General features: G+C 34.1%; 3 protein-coding genes across 5 annotated transcripts in view; 1 reads left to right on the plus strand and 2 right to left on the minus strand.

The window, feature by feature from the left end:
• Positions 1-1186: 1186 nt before the first annotated feature.
• On the minus strand, positions 1187-7242 carry LOC123699826 (phenoloxidase-activating factor 1-like). Its single transcript, XM_045646859.1, has 7 exons — positions 7083-7242; positions 5712-5854; positions 4802-4967; positions 4243-4415; positions 3967-4078; positions 2090-2264; positions 1187-1586 (listed from the first exon to the last, which is right to left on the minus strand). The coding sequence occupies exons 1-6, from the start codon at positions 7138-7140 to the stop codon at positions 2188-2190; spliced, it is 729 nt and encodes a 242-aa protein (XP_045502815.1). The 5' UTR covers positions 7141-7242; the 3' UTR covers positions 1187-1586; positions 2090-2187.
• A 946-nt stretch (positions 7243-8188) lies between these two features.
• LOC123699827 (phenoloxidase-activating factor 1-like) lies at positions 8189-12547 on the plus strand. Its single transcript, XM_045646860.1, has 7 exons — positions 8189-8342; positions 9289-9428; positions 9755-9902; positions 10831-11006; positions 11115-11226; positions 11605-11782; positions 12282-12547. Exons 1-7 carry the CDS (start codon positions 8291-8293, stop codon positions 12526-12528), a joined length of 1053 nt encoding a protein of 350 aa, XP_045502816.1. The 5' UTR covers positions 8189-8290; the 3' UTR covers positions 12529-12547.
• A 295-nt stretch (positions 12548-12842) lies between these two features.
• Positions 12843-26374, minus strand: part of LOC123699989 (hemicentin-1-like) — a 91269-nt gene continuing 77737 nt past the window's right edge. For 2 of the 3 annotated variants that reach the window (XM_045647065.1, XM_045647064.1), the window contains exons 4-14: positions 25589-25785; positions 17731-17841; positions 16987-17187; positions 16474-16637; positions 15995-16148; positions 15241-15371; positions 14880-15039; positions 14221-14559; positions 13833-14108; positions 13443-13619; positions 12843-13066 (exon numbers count right to left, since the gene is read on the minus strand). In XM_045647065.1, the coding sequence (XP_045503021.1) occupies positions 12894-13066; positions 13443-13619; positions 13833-14108; positions 14221-14559; positions 14880-15039; positions 15241-15371; positions 15995-16148; positions 16474-16637; positions 16987-17187; positions 17731-17841; positions 25589-25785 (2083 nt within the window). In that variant the 3' untranslated portion in view covers positions 12843-12893. Of the gene's footprint in view, positions 13067-13438; positions 13620-13832; positions 14109-14220; positions 14560-14879; positions 15040-15240; positions 15372-15994; positions 16149-16473; positions 16638-16986; positions 17188-17730; positions 17842-25588; positions 25786-26374 lie in introns of all 3 variants that reach the window. The other variant, XM_045647066.1, reaches the window with a different exon arrangement.

Consider the following 26374-nt stretch of genomic DNA (forward strand, 5'->3'; position numbering starts at 1 on the left):
TTGTAATCGGTTCAGTAGTATTTGCTTGAAAGAGCAACAAACACACACACATCCTCACAAACTTTCGCATTTATAATATTAGTAGGATTGTGAAGTCAAATAATTAATGTTCTTTCTTTATTTTTAATGGCTTTTTAAAAGGACTTGATTTTCTCGTATAGCAGTTAGAGATACAAAACTTAGGTTTAGTTCATTTTTATAAGAATTTTATTTTGAGCAAAGATATTTTTTTTTATTATGAAGGCTGTTTCGTTTTCTGCTACGAACTTTGCTACGAAGACAAAATCTAATGTGTCTTAAAGTTCTAAAATCTTTTTTAAGCGAAGCTGCTAAAAGCTCCCAAAATATGTTCCTTCATTCATTTCTCTTCATTACCTACGTATACTTATTATTTGCACTATGAGTTATGTTTTCTTAGGAGTGTTCTTATGGTAATGTATGACCAGCTTTCCACCTGCGGCTTCGCCCGCGTTTAAAAGAAAAACCCGCATAGTTCCCGTTCCCGTGGGATTTCCGGGATGAAATCTATCCTGTGTGTTAATCCAAGTTACCCTCTATATGTGTGCTTAATTTCATTGTAATCGATTCAGTAGTATTTGCGTGAAAGAGCAACAAACACACACACATCCTCACAAACTTTCGCATTTATAATATTAGTAGGATAGGATTATGTGTAGATATTAGAGGTATTGATTACGTGTTTTTACGTGTGATGATATTTTATAATGGTATAATTTTTATCACTAAAATTAATAAATTAAACGGAAATAACATTAAACAATAAAACACTACATGTACTTAGTATCTTTATTCACTAAATGTTATTATTGATAAACGTTATTATTGTATTGAAAGTAGTTCTTATTTTATACAGGGTTACTTGTAAAACACCAGCAACCTCGCAGGACAAGATAGCTAACATCATGAGTAACAACATTTGTTCTACGAATTTTGGTATAACGCAATAAATTATTTTTAAATGATTTTTTAAACTTTTATTGTACTCTCCTAACATTTGTAAGTCTATGTTCTATTCATTATCGGATGGACGACGCGACGCCCCCTTCCCCCTCTCGTTCGCTTCTTGTTTACATAATTTTTGGGAGGCGTAGAGTTTATAATATTCAAACGGAAAAATACATGAATATTTATTTTTGTATGAAAATAAAATCTAACAAATTATCAAAAGTCGTAGAACAAATGTTGTTGCTTATGATGTTAACTATCTTGTCCTGCGAGGTTGCCGGTGTTTTACAAGTAACCCTGTACATTGCTTTATATAATACTCAGGCTTCCTGTTCGATACTGCTGGCGCTTTCTTTAAAATCTTTTTTCCATGGTTTCTTTATACTTGAATTGTATCCAAAATCCAGCCAACCATTTTGGTGACGTCCACAAATATCTCTGGTGCGTTTCCAATGCATTCTTTAGTACCGTGTGAGTATATTCCATATAAAATGTAGCGGTTTACTCGGTTGTATTTACGGATTATCATAAAGGGATCACCTGCTACGGTATTGCACACACTATTCGGGTCTGTGATCACACAAAACGTGTTTTCCATCGATGTCACGTTTACTTTCAGCCTAAAAAGATATATAAATTTCAAGTTGTATATTTTAGCTTTTACTATTATCTGAGGTATAGGTACCTAATTAAAAAGATTCCACTTAACGAGCAGTTAACACTTATTTAAATTGTTATTTAATTGTATACAGAACTAGCTGCTCCGCGCGGTTTCACCCCCGTGGATCTTCTCCTGTTGGTCGTAGCGTGATGATAATATATAGCCTATAACCTTCCTCGATAAACGGGCTATCTAACACCGAAAGAATTTTTCAAATCGGACTTGTAGTTCCCGAGATTAGCGCGTTCAAACAAACAAACTCTTCAGCTTTATAATATTAGTATAGATAATATGTTTTCACCATTTATTAGGTTGAATTAGGTATAACAAGTATTTTATCTAGAAGTTAAGTTTAACCAATATTACGGTATCAATAAATACGTCATAGTTTAAAGAACTTTGAAATATAAACTATTTCTAAAATTAATCTTATATAATAATATAAAGGTAAGCCATACAAACCTAGAGAGAAGGGATATGCACAAAGTCTCAGGCTTAATTTCGTGTTGAAATTTTTGAAGTTGTCCATAATTTCTTTGCTCATATATACCATTATGGGATCATCCTACCACTGTTCCTGTTTCATTGACTGAACTCAGGTTTGCATGTATCGGAAGGCATATTGGCGCAACATTTCCTGCAAGATAAGTTATTACTTATTAGAATATAAATTTTATTCAGTGTATATTTATACTAGTTTTCCACGCGTGGCTTCGTCCGCTTATAAGTCAAATGCTTAGAATACAATATGTAAACTGACGAAGAAGCAGTATATTAATAAACGTTTCTTTCTTTCTTTCTTTCTAGGCAAACAAACTAACAGTTAAAGTCGTTCGGCGAGACACAATAAACATATAAAACATATAAAAATACATATAAAACATTAGCCGAAAGGAGTTAGCAATGTAACCGACTTAACGCAGCATATTTAGCAGACTTCAGACGGAACGTGTTTTTACGCTTGACGCTTTTACCTCAGGCTATAAAATATGTATTCTAAGGCTAACGCCGTTGCCCGTTAGTACACCGACGCATTCGCGTGCGGCAGCGAATCTCTGCGAAACTACTGCGTAGCGAAATATCTGCGGAACGTTAGTAAACAGCAATGTTTTCACAACTTTTTGTAATGGCCATTTCGCAGTTCCTTGCGAAACAATACTGACAAGGACGCAACTATTTCATCTATCTATGTGCTAGAGTGGGACATATCATATGCGAAAACCTGCCATACTACTGACAGATTTTTCGTTGTTTCGCTGCCGCTCGCGAATGCGTCGGTGTACTAACGGCGTAAATGCTAAATTCCCATTTGGTTGGAAACCGCGTTGGAAACCGCGGGGCACAGCTAGTATTAGTATAAAATAATATATATATTGAGTATAATGTGTAGTTCCTATATTTTCATACATTTTCCTCCATTCCGATTGTTTTGTTTCAATTGTCACTCATCGATTAATTAATTCTTGTAATTCATATAAGTCGAGTTATATACGGCTTATTCATGGGATTAAGAAAAACCCAATTATAATGCTATGTCACAGTTTGAACGGGGAGAATTTATCAGGTAAAAACCGGCCAAGTGCGAGTCGGGCTCGCGCACAAAGGGTTCCGTAGCAGCAAATATAATAAATTACAGTTAAATCAACCTATCTCAAAAACTATAAGAGATACTTTGATCAAACCAAAAATCGTTGAAAGAGTTAATTAGCATGCATCACCTCTATTTTTTTTAGAATTTTATACCCCGTAGTTATAAAAATAGAGGGGGGGGGACATACTTTTTACGACTTTGAGAGCTGATATCTCAAAAACCGTTCACTTTAAGAAAAATGTTTTTTAGAAAACTTTATATCATTTTAAAAGACCTTTCCATTGATACCCCACACGGGTATGTACATCGAAAAAAAAAATTTCATCCCTCAGTTACATGTATGGGGGGCCCCACCCCCAATTCTTTTTTTTACTATTTAGTGTCATATTTTTGTAGCGGTTCATACAACACATATTCCCATCAAATTTCATCACTGTAGTACTTATAGTTTCCGAGTAAATCGGCTGTGACAGACGGACAGACGGACAGACGGACAGACGGACATGACGAAACTATAAGGGTTCCGTTTTTGCCATTTTGGCTACGGAACCCTAAAAACTAACCCGAACTCTTACATTAATGTTACAAATGTTAGGATAGTACAATAAAGGCTTAAAAAATCATTTAAAAATAATTTATTGCGTTATGCCAGAAGTCGTAGAACAAATGTTGTTACTTAAGATGTGCTATCTTGTCCTGCGAGGTTGCTGGTGTTTTACAAGTAACCAAGTAACCTTGTATTACTTACTAAACGAAAAGTCTATTGGTTCCCGAAGTTGAAGGAGTGCTAAATTGTTTCTGATATCCGGTATACTTCCAACATATTTTGGATGCTTTATTATTTCACTAATGAAAATATTCTGTAAAAATAAATTGTCACTGTTAGTATTTACATCTTAGTAATATACGCACAAGTTTTATTACATTATTTCTTAACAAAACTTCAAGATAATGTGTAATATACAAATTTATAATTTAAGTGAACTTATATACTTAAATATTTTGTATAAAATAAACAATAAACCTGTGTATGATCTTCGCAAACTTCCGAATTATCTGGCTTGCAGTCAATCGGAGTGTTAGGATTGTAGTCGCCCACTCTAACAAAAGTTATAGGAGCGTCGGCGCAAGATGCCGACGTCAGTACATAATAAGAAGATATTATGACCCCATCGCAAACGAATTTTTCGCCAAATTCTGCAGAAAATTCAATCAAAAATTCTATGAGAGAGAGAGAGAGAGAGAGAGAGAGAGAGAAACACGCGCTCGCCGCACGGCACACGTCTTTACAAATTACAAAATTTGGTCTTAATTTTATTTCGTCTAGCCTTTCGCAACGCGCAATAAGAAACTTCGTTCCAAATTCTGTTAAAGATTTTCTAATTAGGTATGATGTCAACAATCTTAGCTGAGTGTATTCTATTTTGCTTTGCTCATGAGTGTATAGGATAATAATAAAGCTACCAGTCTCAATTAATTATTTAGAATTTTTAATAATACCTTTTTACCTAAATTTTTTTAATAATACCTTTTTACCTAAATAAGAAAAAACAGGCTAAGTATAATAATTATTAAAAACTTACGATATTCAGTTCCAATGAGAGCTATCCACGGAAATTCATATAGTTTTGCACTCGGCGAGTTATTGGGAGTCACATTTATGATTCCGCAGCTATTCGGCAGAAGGTAAAAATTTCGATGTTCCGTGAAATCCTCATTTGGCGGTCTGACAAAATCTGAACAACATACCTATATAAAAAGGGTAATGTTACAAAACAGTATAATATGGTTAATTATTGACGATTGAATTTTTATAGATGACTTTTACCTTCACTACATGATATAAAACAAAGTCGCTGACGCTGTCTGTTCGTCTCTATGTGCGCTTATCTTTAAAATGGATTTTTATTATAATATTTTTTTTAGGATTTAACAAATTAAAGTTAACCCAGGCTCCCAAAATAGTTATAACTGTTTTTCAGGACCAAGTGTCTTCTTTTATACCATGTTAATAGATAGAGTAATTTTCGAGGAAGGTTTTACTACCTATATTATAATTTATTAGATTTTAGATAAAGCAGGTGAAGCCGCGGGCGGAAAGCTATTCGTTATTATACTTGAATATTCTCCTGATGTCTCGGTTGTTTAGATAAAATGATTTGTGATAATTTTGAAATACACAATAATTGGAGGGCGGATTTGATATGTTATTACAGATTTTTGGTTTGCCTTACTAATATAAATTCAATTTATAATACACTAGCGGTCCGCCCCGGCATCGCCTGTGGCTTCCTTTTATTTCGCAATAAAAGGTAGCCTATGTTCATTCTCAGGGTCTAAAGATTGTCTTTGCCAAATTTCATCAAAATCGGTTGAGAGGTTAAAGGGGTAAGCGTGACAGACAGACAGACAGACAGAGTTACTTTCGCATTTATAATATTAGTAGGGATGATGAGACATGGAAATATGTTGAATTAAAGACTGAAAGCTCACCTTAAGAATCCTCTTTCCGTTTACGTACTTTACTCCACAAAACTGATTTTGGAAGTCTTGCTTAGTGTCACTATCAGCATCTTCTGATAATACTTCAAGGGCCCCTGGGCATATCGTGAATTCCATGCAGTCACTACATACCTCTGTAATATTATATGAACTTTTAACTTTACTATCTTGACTTCCTTATTAATATTTTATGTGCGTGCGTTTTATTGTTTATTTGTTTGTTTTTTATCTTTCTTTCACTTCATAGACAGCGAGTTTATTTTATGATTTTTGTTTCCGGATATAGTTAGGAGGTTACGTGCTATAGGCTACTCTTTACACGGATGATACATAGCATTCGTAAAGTCTTTAGCTATATAAGCTTGAAGCGAAGAATAAATTTTTCTAGCTTCTTGAAGACCTGTTTCAGGTAAAACTTATAAGCGCTTACCAGCGCTTGTCAGCAATGGTAACCCGCACAGGAAAATATATAAACACGCGCCGATAAGCGCTGAACGGTGCCAACAAGCTTCAATACGCGCTGATCAGCGCTGGGCGCTGCCATATAAAATTTGTCTTGGTCTGCTTCAACCTGCTTCCTTTGTGAATGAACGAACCAGCGCTGACATGCGCCGGTAAGCGCTTATAAGTTTCCAGCTTTCTTTCTGAATACCTACGGGCTAAGTGTTACTTGACCCAGGCTCTACAGTACAGTTTCGGCCGTTTTGTCTAGAAAGTTTTTCGATTTAGGTATGATCTTTTCGAATTTCCATTTAATCACTTCTTTTACGGGTTGCTGCTATTTTCTCTACCCTTTGGTAGTACTAGCATAAATTGATGGATGAAAGTATCGCGGTATAGTAGGGTGGTGAGCAAACGACAACTGACTACAGGCTTCTGCTGCAGATGATATGTAGGTACTGTTATAAAGACGTTGACATCATTTTCTTCGAAAAGTATTAATTTATTGACGTATTTTTTAAAATATGCTTAAAGAGATTTGGAGTTAAATGTTCAACATATTTGCATAAATACCTGTTAAATGCTATTTATTTATTTATATGTTTGTTCGTTCAATCGTGACCTCAAGAACGAATAAAATGTTCACTCAATAGTATCAAACTCGTATTCTGTAGATAGTTTTAAATTTTAATAACTGATTAGAAGCATGTGTAATAAAAACAATTTTGTTGTGAATACATAATTGTTTATTAATAAATCGTTTTTATTTTCATTAATATTATGTATTTATATTTATAAGATAAAATGTGACAAGATAATAAACATGCAACTTTAATTAAACACGCATAATATTCAATCTTACATAATTCTAAATATATACTCGTATGTAGATATGTATTTAAAAATAACAGGGATACTGACTGCATTCAATTTTATCTCGTATCAGAAGTAATCCAAACACTAATAAAATGTGTATCATTTTATGTTTCCTTCATCACTAAAGAACTCAAAGATGTTAACAATACATAATAATATTTTATTTGGAACAGATTCTATGTCATTTCTGACCTTCAACACTGAGCGCTGGGTGGCGACTGATTAACATTATAATATTGTCTATACATATAATAAATCTGTAGAAGGGTCAATTCTGTACATTGAAAATATTGAAAAAATAAATAGCAGGGGGTGTTACTGGATCGATACCAAACCCAAATATGTAATTAAAAAAATTTTTGTCTGTCTGTCTGTCTATCTGTATGTTCAGGCATCACGTGAAAACTAACGGTTCGATTTCGATGAAACTTGGTATAATTATACCTTATTATCCTAGGCGTAAAATAGGATACTTTTTAAACTGGAAAAATACGCAGAAAAAAATTAATCTTAATTTTTCAGTTTTATCCATAGACGTTGTTCTGTAGAACCGCGAACACACGTTGCGTATTATTATAGGCCTAGCCGTATTTGAGTCCAATAGATATTTATAAGATGTCATTGTCAGAGTTACTCAAAATGGAGAAATAAACCATCCACGCGAAGACCGACATCCGCGCGGACGGAGTCGCGGGCGGAAGCTAGTTTTTAATAAACCGGAATATCTGATGTCTGTGCAGTCATTGCCATAGATTATACACATATATAATTATCATTGCTACTGCTCTGACCGGTCATGAATGTTCGCGCGAATGTATGGGAAAACATTTGCAAAATGTCGCTCTACAATCGTGCGTTACCGGTATTAAATCAACCAAATATAATATGTGACTTTATTTTAATAAAAAGAGAAATAATATTGCGAGGTAACCGACATATCTAAGAATTAAAAGTTCGTTCGTATTTCATACTGTGCCCCTCAAATTCTTCTTGCTGTGTCCTTCTAGGATATAGAGAATATTATGTCAAGTGTTCGTCATTTAAAACCATGCGGAGCATACCCAACTCTACATCAACGAGCGAAGTCGCGGTCGACAGCTTATTTATAAAGTTCGGCTCGCATATCTGTGGCCCTGAGAGTGCAGAGATAAAGGTCATCAAGGATTACATTAGTTCATTGGCAATGTGCGAGCTAAGTTATCTTGTGCGTTAATCATTTAATATATAGCTTTTAATTAGTGTCTGAATACAAAATGCAATATATTGTGATATTTGGATTGCTATTTACGTCCTCAATACATTGTAGTAAGTATTCTTTTATATTTTAATGAAATATATTAAATACGATTAATCTTTAGATATCAAAGGAGAAGGAGGTTTCTCAATTCTTTAGATAACTTCGTCGTTATGAACAATATTTTGTATTTATTTTTGTTATAGTTGCGCCCAGATTTTGTCTCCTAAATCTTGTAAAAGCTACAAGATTAAGGCGACAGAATCTGGTCGCACAGCAGTGCGTCCGCTAAGACGATCTTATTTTTCTCAATATAATTAACGATTAATTAGATTGATTAACGGCTGATTTTTCAATCCTTGGTTAAAACTTATTCATCGAATAACGTATTAATTTTATTTATTTGGGCAACCTTGGGGGCAGATGCATTACTCAACAACTACCATTTCAAAAATTTAATCTAATTTCCTGTATTTGGCAGTTAACAGGTGACATTTTAAAATGTTCGTTTAATACTTTTACTTATTGTTACTTATTGGACGGATAGATTTTAACCAAGGATTGAAAAATCGGCCCTTAGTCTTAATATCTTAATAGGTATATAATATTATAAAGGTGAAAGTTTGTAAGTACGGATGTATGGATGTTTGTTACTCTTTCACGTAAAAACTACTGAACCGATTACAATGAAATTTAGCACACATATAGAGGGTAACTTGGATTAACACATAGGATAAAACGGAAATCCCACGGGAACGGGAACTATGCGGGATTTCCTTTGCAAACACGAGCGAAGCCGCGGGCGGAAATCTTGTCATAAATAATTGTAGGTAATTAGTTATTACAACTGGCTAACATCCCTTTGAATGTTAGATACATAACAATTTGTTTGGTGGATATAAAACGCGTGCACAGAAACGTTGCACATCTCATATCTGGTCAAAAGAGCCATAAGAATACTAAATTTATTTATTGTGCTATTTTGGTTGATATAATATTAAATCGTTTCTATTTCAGAGGTTTGTAGTGATTGCAAACCGTACACCTCATGTCCAGCTTCTGGCAATGTCGTCCTAGAATTTGATGATATAACAGAAACAGAATTCAAAGAAAAGTATTGTGGTGTGGAATATATTGATGGCAATAGGATACCAAAAGTAAGTATTTCATAAGAACATATGTATTCTGATAATACCACTGATGTATGCTTGTTATATCAGAGTGACATCTATTTATTTAATCTGTTCATTTCTAAGCACCTAACTCCGAAACTCACTACAAATATACTCTGCCTTTATTTTTTCTAGACTTGCACGAAGAAGTTCTCATCGAAGACTAAGAAGCTTGTTCTAACGACCATTTTTAATAATATAACTTTAGTGATGCATCTTTTCAATTTAAATAAAAATAATTTAAGAAAACCTCAATGTGATATCATTCTGTTAATAAGTTTCGTTAATAATAAATGTATTGTTATTTCGAGGTATGCTGTTCTGAATTAACCACGAAACATTTAGACAGGCACCCCAACATAAATTTGTTGCCGACAAGCTGCGGTTATATAGACAACTACCAGACGTCCAGCCGTGTTGCGAATTTATATGAATTTCCATGGATAGCTCTCTTGAATTGTAAGTTTGTATTTTTGTTCTTGTTTGAAATACTATATCTATATCTACTATATCTTAATACGAATATTATTAATCTGAAGAGTTTATTTGTTTGTTTGAACGCGTTAATCTCAGGAACTACTGGTCCGATTTGAAAAATTCTTTCGGTGTTACATAGCCCATTTATCGAGGAAGGTATATATCATAACGCTAAGACCAACAAGAGTGGAGCTCTGTGGGTCCGTAGGGCACAGATAGTAATTTATATGGATGCTGAATGCTTAGGTATGTATGCTGAAGAAGATTCAAATTAGTATTTGTTTAGCAGCATTTGCTGGTACCTATTACTGGCTACTGCGTGTTCCAGAGTTGTTAGTGTAAGTAGAAAAGTGCTCGCCCGAGGAGCGACAACATGTGAACAAAGTTTTAGCAATATTAGTGATCAAATGTTGCTAAATGTTGCAATGTTATGTATTGTTTAATATTAGAAGTTGCCGTAACGATTATTTTTAAAGTGAAACTTTTATTACTTACATCGTCTCAAACTTTTTGGTCTGTGTAGCGCATGTCGCGTGACGCACGATACGTATGATAATTATCGTACAAACACGATAATTTTAAGTTAAATGTCTATAGTGTGAAAAAAAGTTTCACTTTTACCGTGGTTTCATAAAACCACACAACATTTTTTATTTCATTTTAGCTGTTCCATTATTATACATATATATAAGATGAATGGCACTCGGGGCTGCCGCGGTAAAGCCATTGCATAGCATGCCTTCAAGCCACACCTCCGTGCCCGTCGGAGTGGGGAGCGTGAGGTTTTTCGTTACGGAATTTCTGGATTCGGTCCCCGCCCTCAAGGCCCGCGGTAGAAGCTATGCAATAGCTTAAAAACTGTTGATAAACAAATATGATACCCACTGATTCGAATCTTTGTATATTTCAGCTCCTACCAGGAAACTGGCATGTGACGCAATTATTATAAACAGTAAATACGTGTTAACTACGGCGCACTGCGCCATAAGACTTATACCAAATACTGTGCGTTTTGGGGATTATAATCCTGAGAACGAAATTGATTGTATGCCCGGTGCAAGTAACATTTGTGAAAATTTCATTCAGGTATTAAATATTAATCTATATGTTTTTCTGATAAGTACGATTAGCTATCATATGGGTGCACCACTGATTTGCGTTGTTTTGTATATTGTTGTAAAATATTTATTACAGAATCTTACAATCCAGGAATTAATTCCACACCCAGAAAATGTATTGATAATACCAAATATTAAACATAATATCGCCCTAATTCGTGTTAACAATGAAATTGATTTTTCCCACAGTAAGTACAAAATTTAATTACCTACAAAATTTCAAACAAGTATCTGGTACAGTTTTATATTACCTGTGCTTTTACAATAACCAGCAGAAGCCTGAAGTCCTGAAGAATCCTTTAGATTGGGAAATACGCTCACTACTCTCAATTAGACTTATTTTATAAATCAGCTTAAAAACGATGAAACGGCATCCATATTTTTTTTAAGATTTTATTGATAGAACCTCTGTTCTCATATTATATAAAATCAGGAAAATATAAGCGCACTTTAATATCGAAATTTAAAATACCATAAGTAAATGCGATAAGAATTTTATGTTATCTTCAATCTCAACAAAATAATTTAGACGGAATTTATCATAATGAAAATTTATATCTTTTTAGGAAATATAGCGCCAATATGCTTTCCGATATCTGAACATATTCAAAGTGCTAATAAAATAAACACGACTGGCATTGTAGCAGGTTGGGTCACCGACGGTAAAAATCGTGAATTCTCAAAATATTTGAAGATACCTGCCTATATAGCTGAACCTCAAAAGTGCATACAAGATCTGGATATGTTAGTATCTCAAGTTTTCATAAGATTAAGATAATAGTTAGAAGTGATAGTTTCAGAAGAAGAGTGTTTGGTCGTTTGATATAAGTATGAAATATCGCTTTATAAGTTTTGATTACTACCTAGTACCTACTAATTTTTGAATGAATCCAATCTTCATTAAATAAAATTAATAAATAAATATTTCAGGACAATTTTTCACACACGGCACGATCTGATCCCATACTAAGCTTTCGCTTGTGTTATGGAAACCAGACGGCTGATAAACATAGATATATAATTTTAAATAAATACCAAATATTTGCCCCGAGTGGGAATCGACCTCTGGCTTGGCAGGCATTTCATTGGTTTCATAGAAAAAATAGTTATATCTGGTAATGTCAGTTCATAGTTTTGTGGTGGACACAATGTTACCACCGGTCGGCCGGCCGTTTGTGCAAACGTGTTGGAAATTTTAAGGAATAGAATTGTATGTGATATCTAATTACACATACATTTACAGGAGGGTTAATGGTGTGGAAGATCTGTCTGAAGATACCTTCTGTGGGGTCTTAGAGTCAGGGGAGAAGGTGGAATGTAATGCTTTTGGTGGTGATCCATTTATGAGTATTGATGTGGTCAATAAAGTGAACCGATATGTTTTATATGGGCTATACTCACACGGATTGAAGAGGTGCATAAAAAACACCGACATATATGTGGATGTAGTAAAGCATATGGAGTGGATTTTGGATACTATAAGACCTTAAAATAAATATTTTAACAATGTTTGCGTGTTTTATTATTACAAAAACCTTTTTTTTAGTAAGATTGTAAAATATGAAGATGATTTTTGAGCCTGTGTTTTTAAGATTAATATCATATTTCGTTATAGGTTACTTACAGCAAATTCAAACGTAACTAATTATTAAATGTAATTTTTTAATATTTCACTACCGTCCACGGTCCATCCCTTGATTCCCTGCAATCATCGTGGCATAAAAGCTATTAAACTTCCACTACTTAGACTTCCGTGAACTAGCCTAGTGTTCAGCTGGAGTAAGGTAAAAGAAAAATATTCACAGGCAGTTCAACAATTTATTATCATAAATAGAGTATAATATTAATTTCTTATTTACACTGCACTCTCCCTATGTAGCGTTAAAGTCACGTCTGGTGGTGGTGGGTCCCACTCCCATATCGTGCGTGGTTTCCTTCGCCTGTCCAGTGTGGGTGCAGTCTCCCCGGAACCATCAGAATATCCACTGCTGCATGATCTTAGACTGTGGGATGCGTGGACTTTATGTTCTGAAAAAGATTTTAAGTTTATTCGAATTTTCCAATTTACTGGCACGGCCATTTTAAATTAACAATTATATAAGGAGACAAAATATTTTTTTATGTAATAATAGACTAGTGGTCCTCCTTCGCTTGTGGTACAAATAGCACTCGGGAATCACGTAAATATACAACGGCGAAAGAATATTTGAAATTTGTCCAGTAATTATTGAAATTCAAACGTTAACAAAAAACAAAACCTCTTCAGCTTTTTATCATTTTTCCAGACTTGTTTCGTTATAAATATTTTTATGCTGATTTACGAAATAACTGAAAAAACGGTTGCAATGTGGCTTAGATCGGCAAAAAAGGCAAATCGTGAGTAAAAAAGCTCATGCTTACCTACCTCCTATCGTATCCAAGTAGTCTCTAGCGACGTCATCCAACTGCAGCACCTGGATGACAGGAGCTGGCTTGCTTCGTGACCGGCGCACGAGTCTCACTAGAAGTGTTGTTGACGTAATAAATACTATCACGAGCACGATTGCCCCAACGGATATACCAACATCTCTGTCCAGGAGAACTGCAAAATAAAATTGAAAACACTATTTTAGTACAGTTAGTTCTTATTGTAATTTATTATTTTACAAAAGGTAGGTTTCCTTGTATCATAATGTGTTAAGGTTTATGTTTTATTGTTACTTACTACATTTCCGAATATAAAAGTTTGAAATATTCTAGTGTGCTTTTCTATTATCTATCCTGTTTAGTCAGTAAATAAGGTGTATCTACTTACATTTCCACCATGGAGCGCCAGCTGCATGTAACAAATTCTCAGTAGGCCGTAAAAGCAAAGCCCTGGAACACCCATATCTATTACACGCGGAAGCTCCAGCTTCATCCCCAATTTTCAAGGTTCCTAAGGGTCCTCTGACAAGCCAGGGCACTCCGCCCCCCTGCGCTAGGGCTTGGCTTACTCCAAACCCCATTGCGCCTCGCCGTTCGAGAAACAATGATGCATTCGAAGTAGACATTCGCCACACAGACACTTCATAGTATGTGGCATTTTCAACTGAAAATACAAACGTTATCCTTACATAATATTCATATCCTTCCATAAAACCAATAAAAGTGATAGCAGGTTATATGAGCATAACAATAACATGATTAAAATTAATAATTACCTGGAACACATCTCATTTGAAATTCCTCATATTCATACGCCAGATCACATTGCTGAGGTTGGGGAGGTCTCAACTGTTCCAACGTGAATAATTTCTTACATGGTTTTTCTTGAGATGCAATGCCGTTACCAGCTTCGCAACTGGCATCTATAGTATGGGATAATGTCCCGGTTATTTGGCTTAGTGGCAAGATTGGAGACCCAGTTGTAAGATGCTGCATCTCCTCATCAGATGGCTGAATGTGCCAAAAGAACGTATCGGGTTCTGGCAAGCCCCGAACGTTACATTTCAATGTTTCTTTAACTAAACTAATTCCTGAGCTTATACATTCCGGTGGATCTAGAAATATAATATTAGTCATGATCAATTTTTGCTACACATATTTAAGTGGTAGAAACGTTTATGAAAATAAATATATGTTATGACAGCACAAATACTAAGATAATCAATGAAGAATGAAAATATGATTTCAAATGATTCAAAACAACATTTGATTGTTATTGTTAACTGGTTAATTAACCTACACAGTCAGAAACTAAATTATTTTTTAAATATTGGGGTATACGGGTAACTTTATATTTTTGCAGAAAGAATATCAATTTACGTACTTCACTTGATATCATTTTACGTAGTTATAAATTATGTTTTTTTACACTTACAATAAACAATAATACTAATGAATTCAGATCTTGTTTCACCAACGCTGTTGCTAGCAGAGCAGGAGTAGCGCCCAGCATGCTTCCGATCAGCTTCTTCTACGATGAGAGCTTGGTTGTTCGTCTCACTGCCCCATATGCTGTTTGGTTTAATCTCTATTTCCTGTAATAACAAAGATATTCTGGTATTTCAATGGATTTATGTTTAAATGAACGATCCACTACGTATTGGTCAAAAATTTTATTCATTTGTTGCAATGTGGTTAAGGAAGAAAGTAAGATAAATTATGGTTTACAAAAAAAAAAAAAACATAGAAATTGATTGAAAGTACTTAAATATTGCAAATGTAATTAAAGTACTTACATTAAAATACCAAGTGTAGTTTTCAACAGGTGGGTTAGCTTTTGTATCGCATATCAAATGCAGTTGGTCCAGCTCCAAGATCTCGTTCAGTCTTCCATCTCCTTCTTTTATTATTTCTACTATTGGGCTATCTGAAATGTCAATGTTTAGGAGTTAACGGCAAAGAGTAGTGTCATTTATTCTTGTGCCATTTTCTCTTTGTTTCTATTAATCTTTATAATATAGTATTTATTATTATTTGGTGTGCCCCTGTGTTACCAAATCTAATTGTATTCAATAAGTTTATTCTATTAGCCAGTAGCAGGTGCGCATTTTAGTTATGTAGGTACTTCTTTTATGGTGAAAATCTTTAGCAGTTCCTATTCAGAGGTGAGTCAGATTTAACAAAATGTATGTTATCGCTCAGATCAATTAAAAAGAGGTCTAAGAATTTTTCCCTGTGCGTCATAAAATACCTAGGCTTCAGAGTATAAAAATACCACTTTGTTCGAGCCTATCGATGGTAAATTAAAATTTATCTTGCATTTTTTATCAACTCTGTAGCCGGTAATCTTTCAAAAGACGATCACTTCTTGTGAAAGATTACCCGGCTATAGCAAAAAAAAAAAAAACAATTGCCGCGGATCTTAATCAAAGCAGTAATCCGATTTCTCAGAACCTCCCTGTTGCTAAGGAAGAATTAGGTACATAGTAAGATTGGTAATCAAAGGTTTTAATTTATAGTTCCATCTATCGTACCATAGCAAATACTTACAGGTAACGTTCAGTACAACGACATCAGCTTTGGAGTCTCTGCCGGGCGCCATGACAGTGTTGGTTGCTATGCACGCTAGAGTTGCGCCATTGTCGATCACAGATGGCGTTAATTCCAAATACGAGACCGCTGTTTGAGATGAATTGTTGACGCTCTGAAAAGAGAGAATTAGTTTTGAAATCATTAATTAATTAAGTATATAGTTGTTAAATAATTGTGAAATTAAATTGGTTTAAATGGAATAAACATTTTGTTCAATCCTGGTCATCTGGTGTCTTATGGTGTCGTTCGTTTTTTACCCGCGTGTAAACTATAGGAGTATGGGCGTATTTTAAAAGTTTTGTGTGTGTTATATTTGCACAACGAGTAAATCAGTTTTAAAACACTTCTAGGGAATGCTGTTATGCAAGATATTCTATTCAATCCATCCAAGTATTAGATATTGTAATTTACTTTATTGTTTTGAGATTCTTATTTACCTGGTTGCTATGCTGCGTCAGATGCTTATTATCTAACCACCACAGAACATCAGGTGGTGGGTAAGAGCCATGCGCTATACACCTTGCGACCGCGGGTTTCCCCGCCTGCAGCACGTCTCCGTACGTCCCGCGAACCCAATGTATGGACACATTGTACGCAGATACTGTAAAATTTAATTAAATTCTTCATTTTCAATCCATAAACAACTCTTGATTATGATAAGATGGAAAATTAATTTACTTTAAGAAAGTTTGATATACAAAATGTTGGAAAACAGGAAGTCAATTTTGTTGTTTAATGTTGAAAAGTAAATGAATAATTTAAAGAGATCGCGAAGAAAGATACCGAGTCGTCAGTCTAATTAAACAACCTCATAATGCAATGAATACAATCTGAGCCTACTACCTATACCTAGTTCGTTAGGAAAAGTCACGTACAATCAGTAAAATAAATACAAGCCAATAGATAAAAAGGCAATTGTTTTGTCCCTAAGACTTCTTCACATTACTTACAGTATAATTCAATTTCCAACGCAGTAATAACTGGTTGAGTGAGATGTGTGTTGCTGGCTCTGCACGAGAGTGATTGCGCATTGTCCCTTGTTAACGGGAGATAGAGTTCATTTTCCCGTACACCGGGAATGTCGCTTATGCCGTCCGATGCGTCGACCAGGTCTTCACCGGAATACCAACTAATTCGTGGTGGAGGCCTTCCTATAAGGATATTGTTTTTCAAGTTTGTAGTGTTGGTTGATCGAATGTTATATTGAATATCGAATGAATTGAGGATGTATGGTATATATCGTAGACAAGTATCAATCCTACTAATATTATAAATGCGAAAGTTTGTGAGGATGTGTGTGTGTGTGTTTGTTACTCTTTCACGCAAATAGGTACTACTGAACCGATTACAATGAAATTTAGCACGCATATTAAAGAGGGTAACTTGGATTAACACATAGGATAGGTTTTATTCCGGAAATCCCACGGGAACGGGAACTATGCGGGTTTTTCTTTAAAATCGCAGGCGAAGCCGCGGGCGGAAAGCTAGTAGAATAATAAATATAGTAAAGTTTAATATTACACCACAGACTATAATTTAATATTATAAAATAAATATCTAATGTATAGATTAATAATCATTTGCATGATTTTAAGTTGAGCTGATGATGACGATGATAAGATGGTTGTTTTTATTTATTTAAAAAAAATATTACTTCGAAAACTTTGCAAATATAATTTTTAGCAGATATTTACCTCCGATAACAAGACAGCTTAAAACTAAGGTATCTCCCTCGTGATATGGTCCAATCTTATTTTCAACTTTGTTCCCCAATTCATCCAGGAAAAACGGTTGGCTTGGTAACACTGAAACAAAATTATACTGTTAAAATTAAAAAAAGACGTGTGGCACTCGGGGTCTGCCGCGGTTGCATAGCATGCCTTCAAGCCACACCTCCGAGCCCGTCGGAGTGGGGAGCGTGAGATGTTTTCGTTACGGAATTTCTCGATTCGGTCCCCGCGCTCAAGACGAAGAGTTCGAAGCTATGCAATAGCTTAAAAACTCCCTTTAAGAACTATAATCGTATTCGTTCAAAGAAAATAACGCATTTCAAGATGTAATGCAAAATATTTATGTGAAAGAAACATGAAAGATAAAAGAAAGATGTGAAATATAAAGGCGTCTTTTAATTTAAAAAAGTCACTGAGGTATTCGCCTGTTCACTATTGAATTTAATATTCTGTTATATTCAGGTCATAGTAATTATTTTATGTTGTTAATACCTACATTTTATATAAGAATGAATAAAAAAGTCATCCATACTGATATTATAAATGCGAAAGGAACTCTGTCTGTCTGTTACTCAATCATGCCTAAACTACTTACTAAACCAATTTGCATGAAATTTGGTATGGAGATATTTTGATACCCGAGAAAGAATATAGGCTACCTATTGCGAAATATGTACCACGGGCGAAGCCGGGGTGGACCTCTAGTAGGTCTATAAACATTTAAAATACCCTTTTCATAAATCGATATCTGAAATATAGGTAGTTCTTTATTACAATTTAAAAAATAATTTTATTCATTTTTTTAATCCTAAAGTATAGTTTTTGACCAGTAGGATTAAAAGCTTAAGCCACAATAAGTATGGTAGTCATGACACGTTTAAAAGATAAAAACATTTTTGTTATTACTTTCGCAATAAACGCAAGGAAAATACGTGGCATAAGAGAGGAAAATTTAGGAATATGTCTCCAATAAAAGAGTCGCTTTTAACAAAACACCATTTATCACCAAAGTTCTCATTTACGAGGCATTTTGGTGTGACATGACATTGGAATAAGAAAGTAATAAATAAGGAATAATAATATAAAAGTATTAAAATAACGATACTAAAATTAAATAAAAATGTATCGAAGCTCAGTATCACATTTATATCATACACATACATAACAAAGGCAAAAATAACCAGGTGTTTAATCAAAAACCATTTATATTTATTTTTTCATGTCATTATAAATAATTACAGAAATACGTGGGTGGGGTGCGGCGGAAACGAATTGAAAATATCTGACAGATGTTTATTAGACTTGAGCTAAATTGTTTGGTCAACATATCCACAAATATTACAATACTATACTAGTTACATATCATTCACTAGCTGCGCCCCGCGGTTTTACCCGGGTTGCTCCGCCCCTGTTGGTCTTAGCATGATGATATTATCCTATAGCCTTCCTAAATAAATAGGCTATCTAACACCGAAAGAATTTTTCAAATCAGACCAGTAGTTTCTGAGATTAGCGCATTCAAACAAACAAACTCTTCAGCTTTATAATATCAGTAAAGATTTGAAATGAATGCATGAATGAATACTCGAGTACCGAACATGAAGGAAATTATGCGAAATGTAGGTATGTGTAAGGAAGGTCCCAGTGGCATTTTTGTTTGAATAATAAATTTGCTTATTTTCATGACTGCCTTTGGTACTTAATTTCATATTTTTCTTCAGAAGACTGCTTATTATGCAAAATATTGGGTGTGATCCGATCTATTCTGATGTATCCTAAAGAAAAACAACGACGTGTGGCACTCGGGGACTGCCGCGGTAAAGCTATTGCATGTTATGCCTTCAAGCCACACCTCCGCCCGTCGGAGTGGGGAGCGTGAGGTTTTTCGTTACGGAATTTCTCGATTCGATCCCCGCGCTCAAGGCCCGCGATAGAAGCTATGCAATAGCTTAAAAAGGTTAATCATGGACATCTGTACCAAATGACGTAGGAATTAGGATGATATTTTGTTAATCGAAGCCAATCCGGATCAATTGACTAATCAATAATAATTTCTGTACATATAGCTAAAAATCTCTATAATAATATCAAAATGGGTATGGGTTTCTATACCTACTCTTTTTTGCAAAATAACGTCATATCTTTCAGTCATAACTCAGCTTTATCCCCTCCTTAAATTAATATATCGATTTTCTAATTTCCAAGTATTCACGTTAATATTAATATATAATTTAAACGCTAGAGTGCGTTTGTATATGAAAGACGAATTATTAATTATTCACTGGCGTTTGCTTCATATTTAAATTAAATCCTTACATCGGAAGCAAAGATTAAATTTCAAAGGATAATTATAATATATTATATGTAAAAGGTTATATTATGGTTATGTGTTAAAAGTCATTCATTCTGTAAGTTATTGGACATTGAATGGAATTTCAGTAATTGCCCACTTATAAAGTAAGTCATAATTATTCGAAAGTATTACTCTATTTCCTAGATGTGTTATTTACCTTCACATCTTTTAATGTAGACATTATCTATATACCTATATAAAACTCAAAGGTGACTGATATAGTGATCTATCAACGCACAGCCCAAACCACTGGACGTATCGGGCTGAAATTTGGCATGCAGGTAGATGTTAGGACGTAGGCATCCGCTAAGAAAGGATTTCCCGAAATTCTTGCGGGAACGGGGAAAAACGGGGATGCACGTACAAAGTCGTGGGCGGAAGCTAGTTTTATCTAAGTATGTAATATCCAAAGATATTACATAACTTTGAATCGTTAAAAGCTGGGTTCAACTCCGAACGAAATCTAGCTTGAACAAAAGTGGCAATTGGTCTACTGTTAAAATCATTTCTAAAGCTTTTTATAAAAGTTAGATATAATATCCCGAAATTATCTTCTATAAGGACAATCTTTCAAAACCATAGCCCTTTTTGTCGTAACAATTCATCGTTTCGGGGCTTCCTGACAGTGTCATTAATTCACTACACTGTCTTGGCACGACGTAATAAATGAAAGTAACTTTATTGCACAAAAATTATAACTTTAAACGTATTAACGTTAAAACAGCTCATAAGCGACTAGCTGTGCCGCGCTGTTTCACCCGCATTGCCCGCTCCTGTTGGTCGTAGCGTGATGATATATAGCCTATAACCTTCCTCGATAAATGGGCTATGTAACACCGAAAGAATTTTTCAAATCGGACCAGAAGTTCCTGAGATTAGCACGTTCAAACAAACAAACAAAAAAACTCTTCAGCTTTATAATAATATTTCATAATTTTTATTGGTATAGATTTCATAACATGTATTGATAAGCAAAACCATTGTAAACCATTCCCATTAGAAAGAATGACATATCAAAAATTTAAATGTAACAAATCCTAACCCAACTTATATTAGTTAGTGAAAGTAATTCCATCCTTCTGTCTGTCTCTTCTTCACGCCTCAACCACTGAACCGATTTGGATGATGTTTGGTACCGAGATAGCTTGAGACCCGAGCAAAGACATGTTTTATTCCGAACATGTTGTATCAAAGGACAGGTTTTAACTTTTATCTCGGAAATATCACGGGAACGGGAACTGTGCGGGTTTTTGACAACGTAGGCGAAGCCGCGGGCGGATAGTAAATAAAAGTAACCATTAAATAAAAAATATTTCACTATATTCCGAATTCGAACGCAATAAGTAAACACAATATTGGTGAAGCCAAATAAATAATGCGAAATTGCTTTTTTTCGTTTAATATTATACATTTTTTACATTAACTAGCTTCCCCGCGCGTGTCCCGCGGTTTTACCCGCATTGCTCCGCTCCCATTGGTCTTAGTGTGATGATATTATAGTCTATAGTCTTCTTCGATAAATGGACTATCTAACAGTGAAATAATTTTTCAAATCGGGCCCTTGTTTCCTGAGATTAGCGCTTTCAAGCAAGCAAACAAACAAACTCTTCAGCTTTATACTATTAGCATAGATTTAGTAGATACTCTACTTTATGCCCTAGATTGTGGAGTACATTTATCTGGAAATCGTCATTGAAACTACAACCCTTTTCATTTATCTTAAAATCTGTTCAATTCTCAGAAATGGCGTATTGATTATAAACTAGAATTTATTATCGTTAACCGACTTCAGTGAAAAGAAGTTCTCAGTTGGCCTTCGTTAGTAACTTTGTTTTTATAATATGATGATTTTGACAAACGTGAAAAAAAAATACCTACGTGTGGCACTCGGGGACTGCCGCGGTAAAGCTATTGCATAGCATGCCTTCAAGCCACACCTCCGTGCCTGTCGGAGTGGGGAGCGTGAGGATTTTCGTTACGCAATTTCTGGATTAGGTCCCCGCCACACGCGCTCGAGGCCCGCGATAGAAGCTATGCAATAGCTTAAAAAAATAAGATAGTACCTAACATAGTAAGAAAGGTACTTATTTAACATTAGTTAAAAATTACATTCATGTTAATAAAAGTGAACTGATTTTTCGCGTTAATGTTTTAATTACAACTGTTAAAGTGGTCCTAATTTCACGAAGAACGCTCGGGACAAAAGTGCTGAGTCAGTTTTATTGATCGCTAAAATTTACGGTTTCCTTCCACTAAAACACAAGTCATCATGCTCTTAATGAGTAAGGAAATGTACTTTCTTGGATACCAAAATTGATTAATTTTTCGTCATATATACAAATCTTAATTGAAAAATAGATCATAGATAAAAAATTACAAATTATTATCAATGAATGCTAATGTAAAGCTGAAGAGTTTGTTTATTTGTTTGAAGGCGCTAATCTCAGGAACTACTGGTCAGAATTGAAATATTCTTTCGGTGTTAGATAGCCCATTTATCGAGGAAGGCTATGGCTTATGTATCATCACGCTGAGACCAACAAGAGCGGAGCAATGCGGGTAAAACCGCGGGGCACAACTAGTCGTTCATATTAAAAAGGAATAAATTGTGTTCTTTGTTAAATCTATGAATATGATTCTAGAAATGAAACTATTAATAAAATACCTCCTCTATATTTAACTTTATTTACAAAAGCCGTTTAGATGTACCTACATACAATTCAGTAAAATGAAAAATTTAATCCTACTATAATAATATTATAACCTTACGGTTAAAGACATTTATTTCTCAAAAAAAATTACATTTGAATAACTTACAGAGAAATAATAATAAAAATTATAAACATATTTGCTCGCTTAACCGCGTTGTACGTAGTGTAGTTTGTTAACACAAATAGAGAAATAACAGAAAAAATGGGCGGTAATTTTTATAAACATAATTTCAAACTACCCCAACGACATTCTAAAGATAAGGCTTGTGTTCTAGGTATCTTATTGACCTAATTCTTTATTCCATTGTACTTATATCCTATCCTATCCTACTGGTCCTACTATACCTATTCTACTAATCCTACTAATATTATAAATGCGAAAGTTTGTGAGGATATGTGTGTGTGTTTGTTACTCTTTCACGCAAATACTACTGAACCGATTACAATGAAATTTAGCACACATATAGAGGTTAACTTGGATTAACTGAATTAAACAATCTGAATAATTAAATCTCTTCTTATTTCACATAATAAGAAGAGATTTAATTTTTTTTTTATATATTATAGTTATTAATAAAAAATTCTAATATAAAATTAATATCAAAATTTATCTATTCTTCGAAGTTCGAACATATTCTTCAAAAACGAGTTATCTCAATTCGCAGTAAACAGTATTTCTAAGAAAAGATAGGTATCGCGGAAAATGGGTTTTCATTTATTATTTAAGTGCTTTGCAAGCTTTTTATAGAAAACTCACTTATAGGCTTTAATGGTCGGTTTTAAAACCACTGGATAATTTTTCTTATGAAATACACGTTTTAAAGTGTGAAATACAGTAAGTACCAGGGACATTATCAGTAAGTATTGAATAGGAATATAAGTTTGATTTGTTGTTTCACTTTGTTATCTGATTTCTATTTGAAAATTAAAAATAAATAGGTTATTTATTTAAATTTTGGGATTCCTTTTATTTATGAATCTGGTGTTTTGAATAATTATTAAATAATTCAGAATAATTATGATGATAATAATAAAAATGACGTAAAAATTAATTTATTTGACGGACGGAAGCGGAAGGACGAATTTATTTTAGTATTATAGTAATTTATATTAAAATTGCGTAGTATTCAAGATAATTTATTTTTGTGTAAAAGGCTGATCTTGGAAAAAATATTTTAACATAAAAACATACACCTTATTATGGCTTTGAATGTATAATAGTGTCGAAAGGATTTAAATAATTAATTATTTGCTTAAATGTTAATTTCATATTATAGTTTTGCAATAACGGCAACGTCTAGAATCGTTTACCTAACAATTTAAGACTAAATTTTTATTTGGCGTACCTTCTACCTAATCCCTATTTACAAATAATAATTGTAACCTACTTAGCATCTAAAGAGCCAAAAAATTTATGAAAATCCATTAAAAATGTTAGTATTTTTACTTTTCTGTCATATACTAGATTTTTATAATTTTTGTAATAATAATTCTATGAAAAATGTATCAGTATGAGGTACCTATTGATATCGCAATATACAATTTTTATTTCAGGAATATTTCCAAGTTATTTTCGATCCAATTTATTTTGAGTCTAGATCGCATGCATTTGTTAACCTCAAGTTCAATAAAAAGAGCCTTTTTAAACCATTAAAATTACTTTAAGTTTTCACACCAATAAACACGAATAATATTGCATAATTAATAATACCAGTGGTACGTACACCAGCCAATTACTATACAGGCAAACGTTAGTTTTTATTATTCATGCAACGTCTGTAACTAGCTTTGCTCAGCGACTTCGTCTGTGTGCAGATTGACGCAACGACTGACCCCGTTTACTGTGCCAAAACAATCCTTTTTTAATCGACACCAAAAACGGGACAGATTTTCTATTCGTAGGGGTTTTAGCCGCCAGCTGAAACGTTTTATTTTCTCTGCGAAAGTTTATCTGAACGATATTTAAAAAAAAAATTTAAATGATTGATAGAACCAGACTTGTAATAAAAAGTCTCTTCTTAATTGCACAGATTACTACATAAGTAAATAGTTATTACATGGTAGTAGAAAAAGACTATACACAATCCAATTTTTATGTATTCATAAATTTTCTAGCAATCTTTAACTTTTACATTACAATTAGTGTCCTTACATTGGAGATCTTGTGCAAGTGATTTTAAAACCAACCGTTAATAAAAACGATGCCTGCTCCAATTTCAGTATGTTAGATTTCAATTTTTTAAATCTTCCTGAAATGTTAATAATAATAAAGTTCGAACTCTTCAACTTTTTCACAACTTTATTTTGCGCACGAGCGAATTGTTCTTGACCCATTTCCCAAAACATAATTGGCCAGGTGTTCCTCAAGGCACAGTTCTCGGCCCACTGAATTTTGTAACGTTGGCATTTGTGTGGGAATTCTTTTAAAAGGCATATATTTATTATTCTTTTTGCGCGCTAAAACTCTAAACAAATTCAAATGCAAAGAGTAACCTTGTTGCAAACCGTTGTTTTTATAGAACTAGTTTATTCAAAACATTGAATAAACAATAGCAATAGTATGATAACCAATCATATTATTATAATATTGAAATATTTAATAGACATTGAAATAATAAGAAGTTGCATAAATCGATGCATAAATATTAGCGAATCATCTAAATAATCAAAATTTTCTTACAAATACATAAATAAATTCCACTTTAAAACATCTCATATTATAAAAATCTATAACTAACATACCAACTAGTTTACTTACCTATAACAGTTAAATTAACACCTATATTTCTGGTAGGAGCTTGAAGGAAGTCCACGCGGCAATGGTACAGGGCCTGGTCATCTCCTCTCAAGTCTGATATCACTAATTTAGTTGGCTGCTGGCCGACATCTGCTTTTAATCGACTGCTGGTATTAAATGAAGCACTGGACCATTCAGTGCCCGTACGCGCGTCGAAACTGAAGAAATATGAATTAATTTAGAATTAAGAATCTGAATTCAGACACACATTCGGACTGTGTGGATCCAGTCGTATTTAGACGTTAGTAAATGAAATTATTCCGTCAAGCAATGAACTGTTTATATGTTTTCTTCTATATCCATACTAATATTATAAATGCGAAAGTAACTCTGTCTGTCTGTCTGTTACTCAATCACGCCTAAACTACTGAACCAATTTGCATGAAATTTGGTATGGAGATATTTTGATACCCGAGAAAGGACATAGGCTACCTTTTATTGCGAAATATGTACCACGGGCGAAGTCGGGGCGGACCACTAGTAGGTTTTAATATTTAAAAAAAAACGAAGTGTGGCACTCGGGGACTGCCGCGGTAAAGCTATTGCATGCTATGCCTTCAAGCCACACCTCCACCCGTCGGAGTGGGGAGCGTGAGGTTTTTCGTTACCGAATTTCTCGATTCGGTCCCCGCGCTCAAGGCCCGCGATAGAAGCTATAAAAAAAATGAACGAAAATTGACGATCAGTAAAGCCCTGTCTGTACTGAAGTAAATAATTTCATGCGACAAAATAAATTAAAATACAAAA

Source organism: Colias croceus, chromosome 18 (genome assembly GCF_905220415.1).
Source record: "Colias croceus chromosome 18, ilColCroc2.1".
NCBI classification, from domain to species: Eukaryota; Metazoa; Arthropoda; class Insecta; order Lepidoptera; family Pieridae; genus Colias; species Colias croceus.

What these genes read in the sequence shown, in the direction of transcription:
- LOC123699826 (XM_045646859.1), bottom strand. Translation starts at nt 7,140, where the DNA reads ATGATACACATTTTATTAGTGTTTGGATTACTTCTGATACGAGATAAA. An exon ending in ACGGAAAGAGGATTCTTAAG is followed by an intron (nt 4,968 to 5,711) that starts GTGAGCTTTCAG and finishes CTTTTTATATAG; the next exon opens with GTATGTTGTTCAGATTTTGT. An exon ending in TTTGCGAAGATCATACACAG is followed by an intron (nt 4,079 to 4,242) that starts GTTTATTGTTTA and finishes TTATTTTTACAG; the next exon opens with AATATTTTCATTAGTGAAAT.
- LOC123699827 (XM_045646860.1), top strand. Translation starts at nt 8,291, where the DNA reads ATGCAATATATTGTGATATTTGGATTGCTATTTACGTCCTCAATACAT. An exon ending in ATGGCAATAGGATACCAAAA is followed by an intron (nt 9,429 to 9,754) that starts GTAAGTATTTCA and finishes TGTTATTTCGAG; the next exon opens with GTATGCTGTTCTGAATTAAC. An exon ending in ATGGATAGCTCTCTTGAATT is followed by an intron (nt 9,903 to 10,830) that starts GTAAGTTTGTAT and finishes TGTATATTTCAG; the next exon opens with CTCCTACCAGGAAACTGGCA.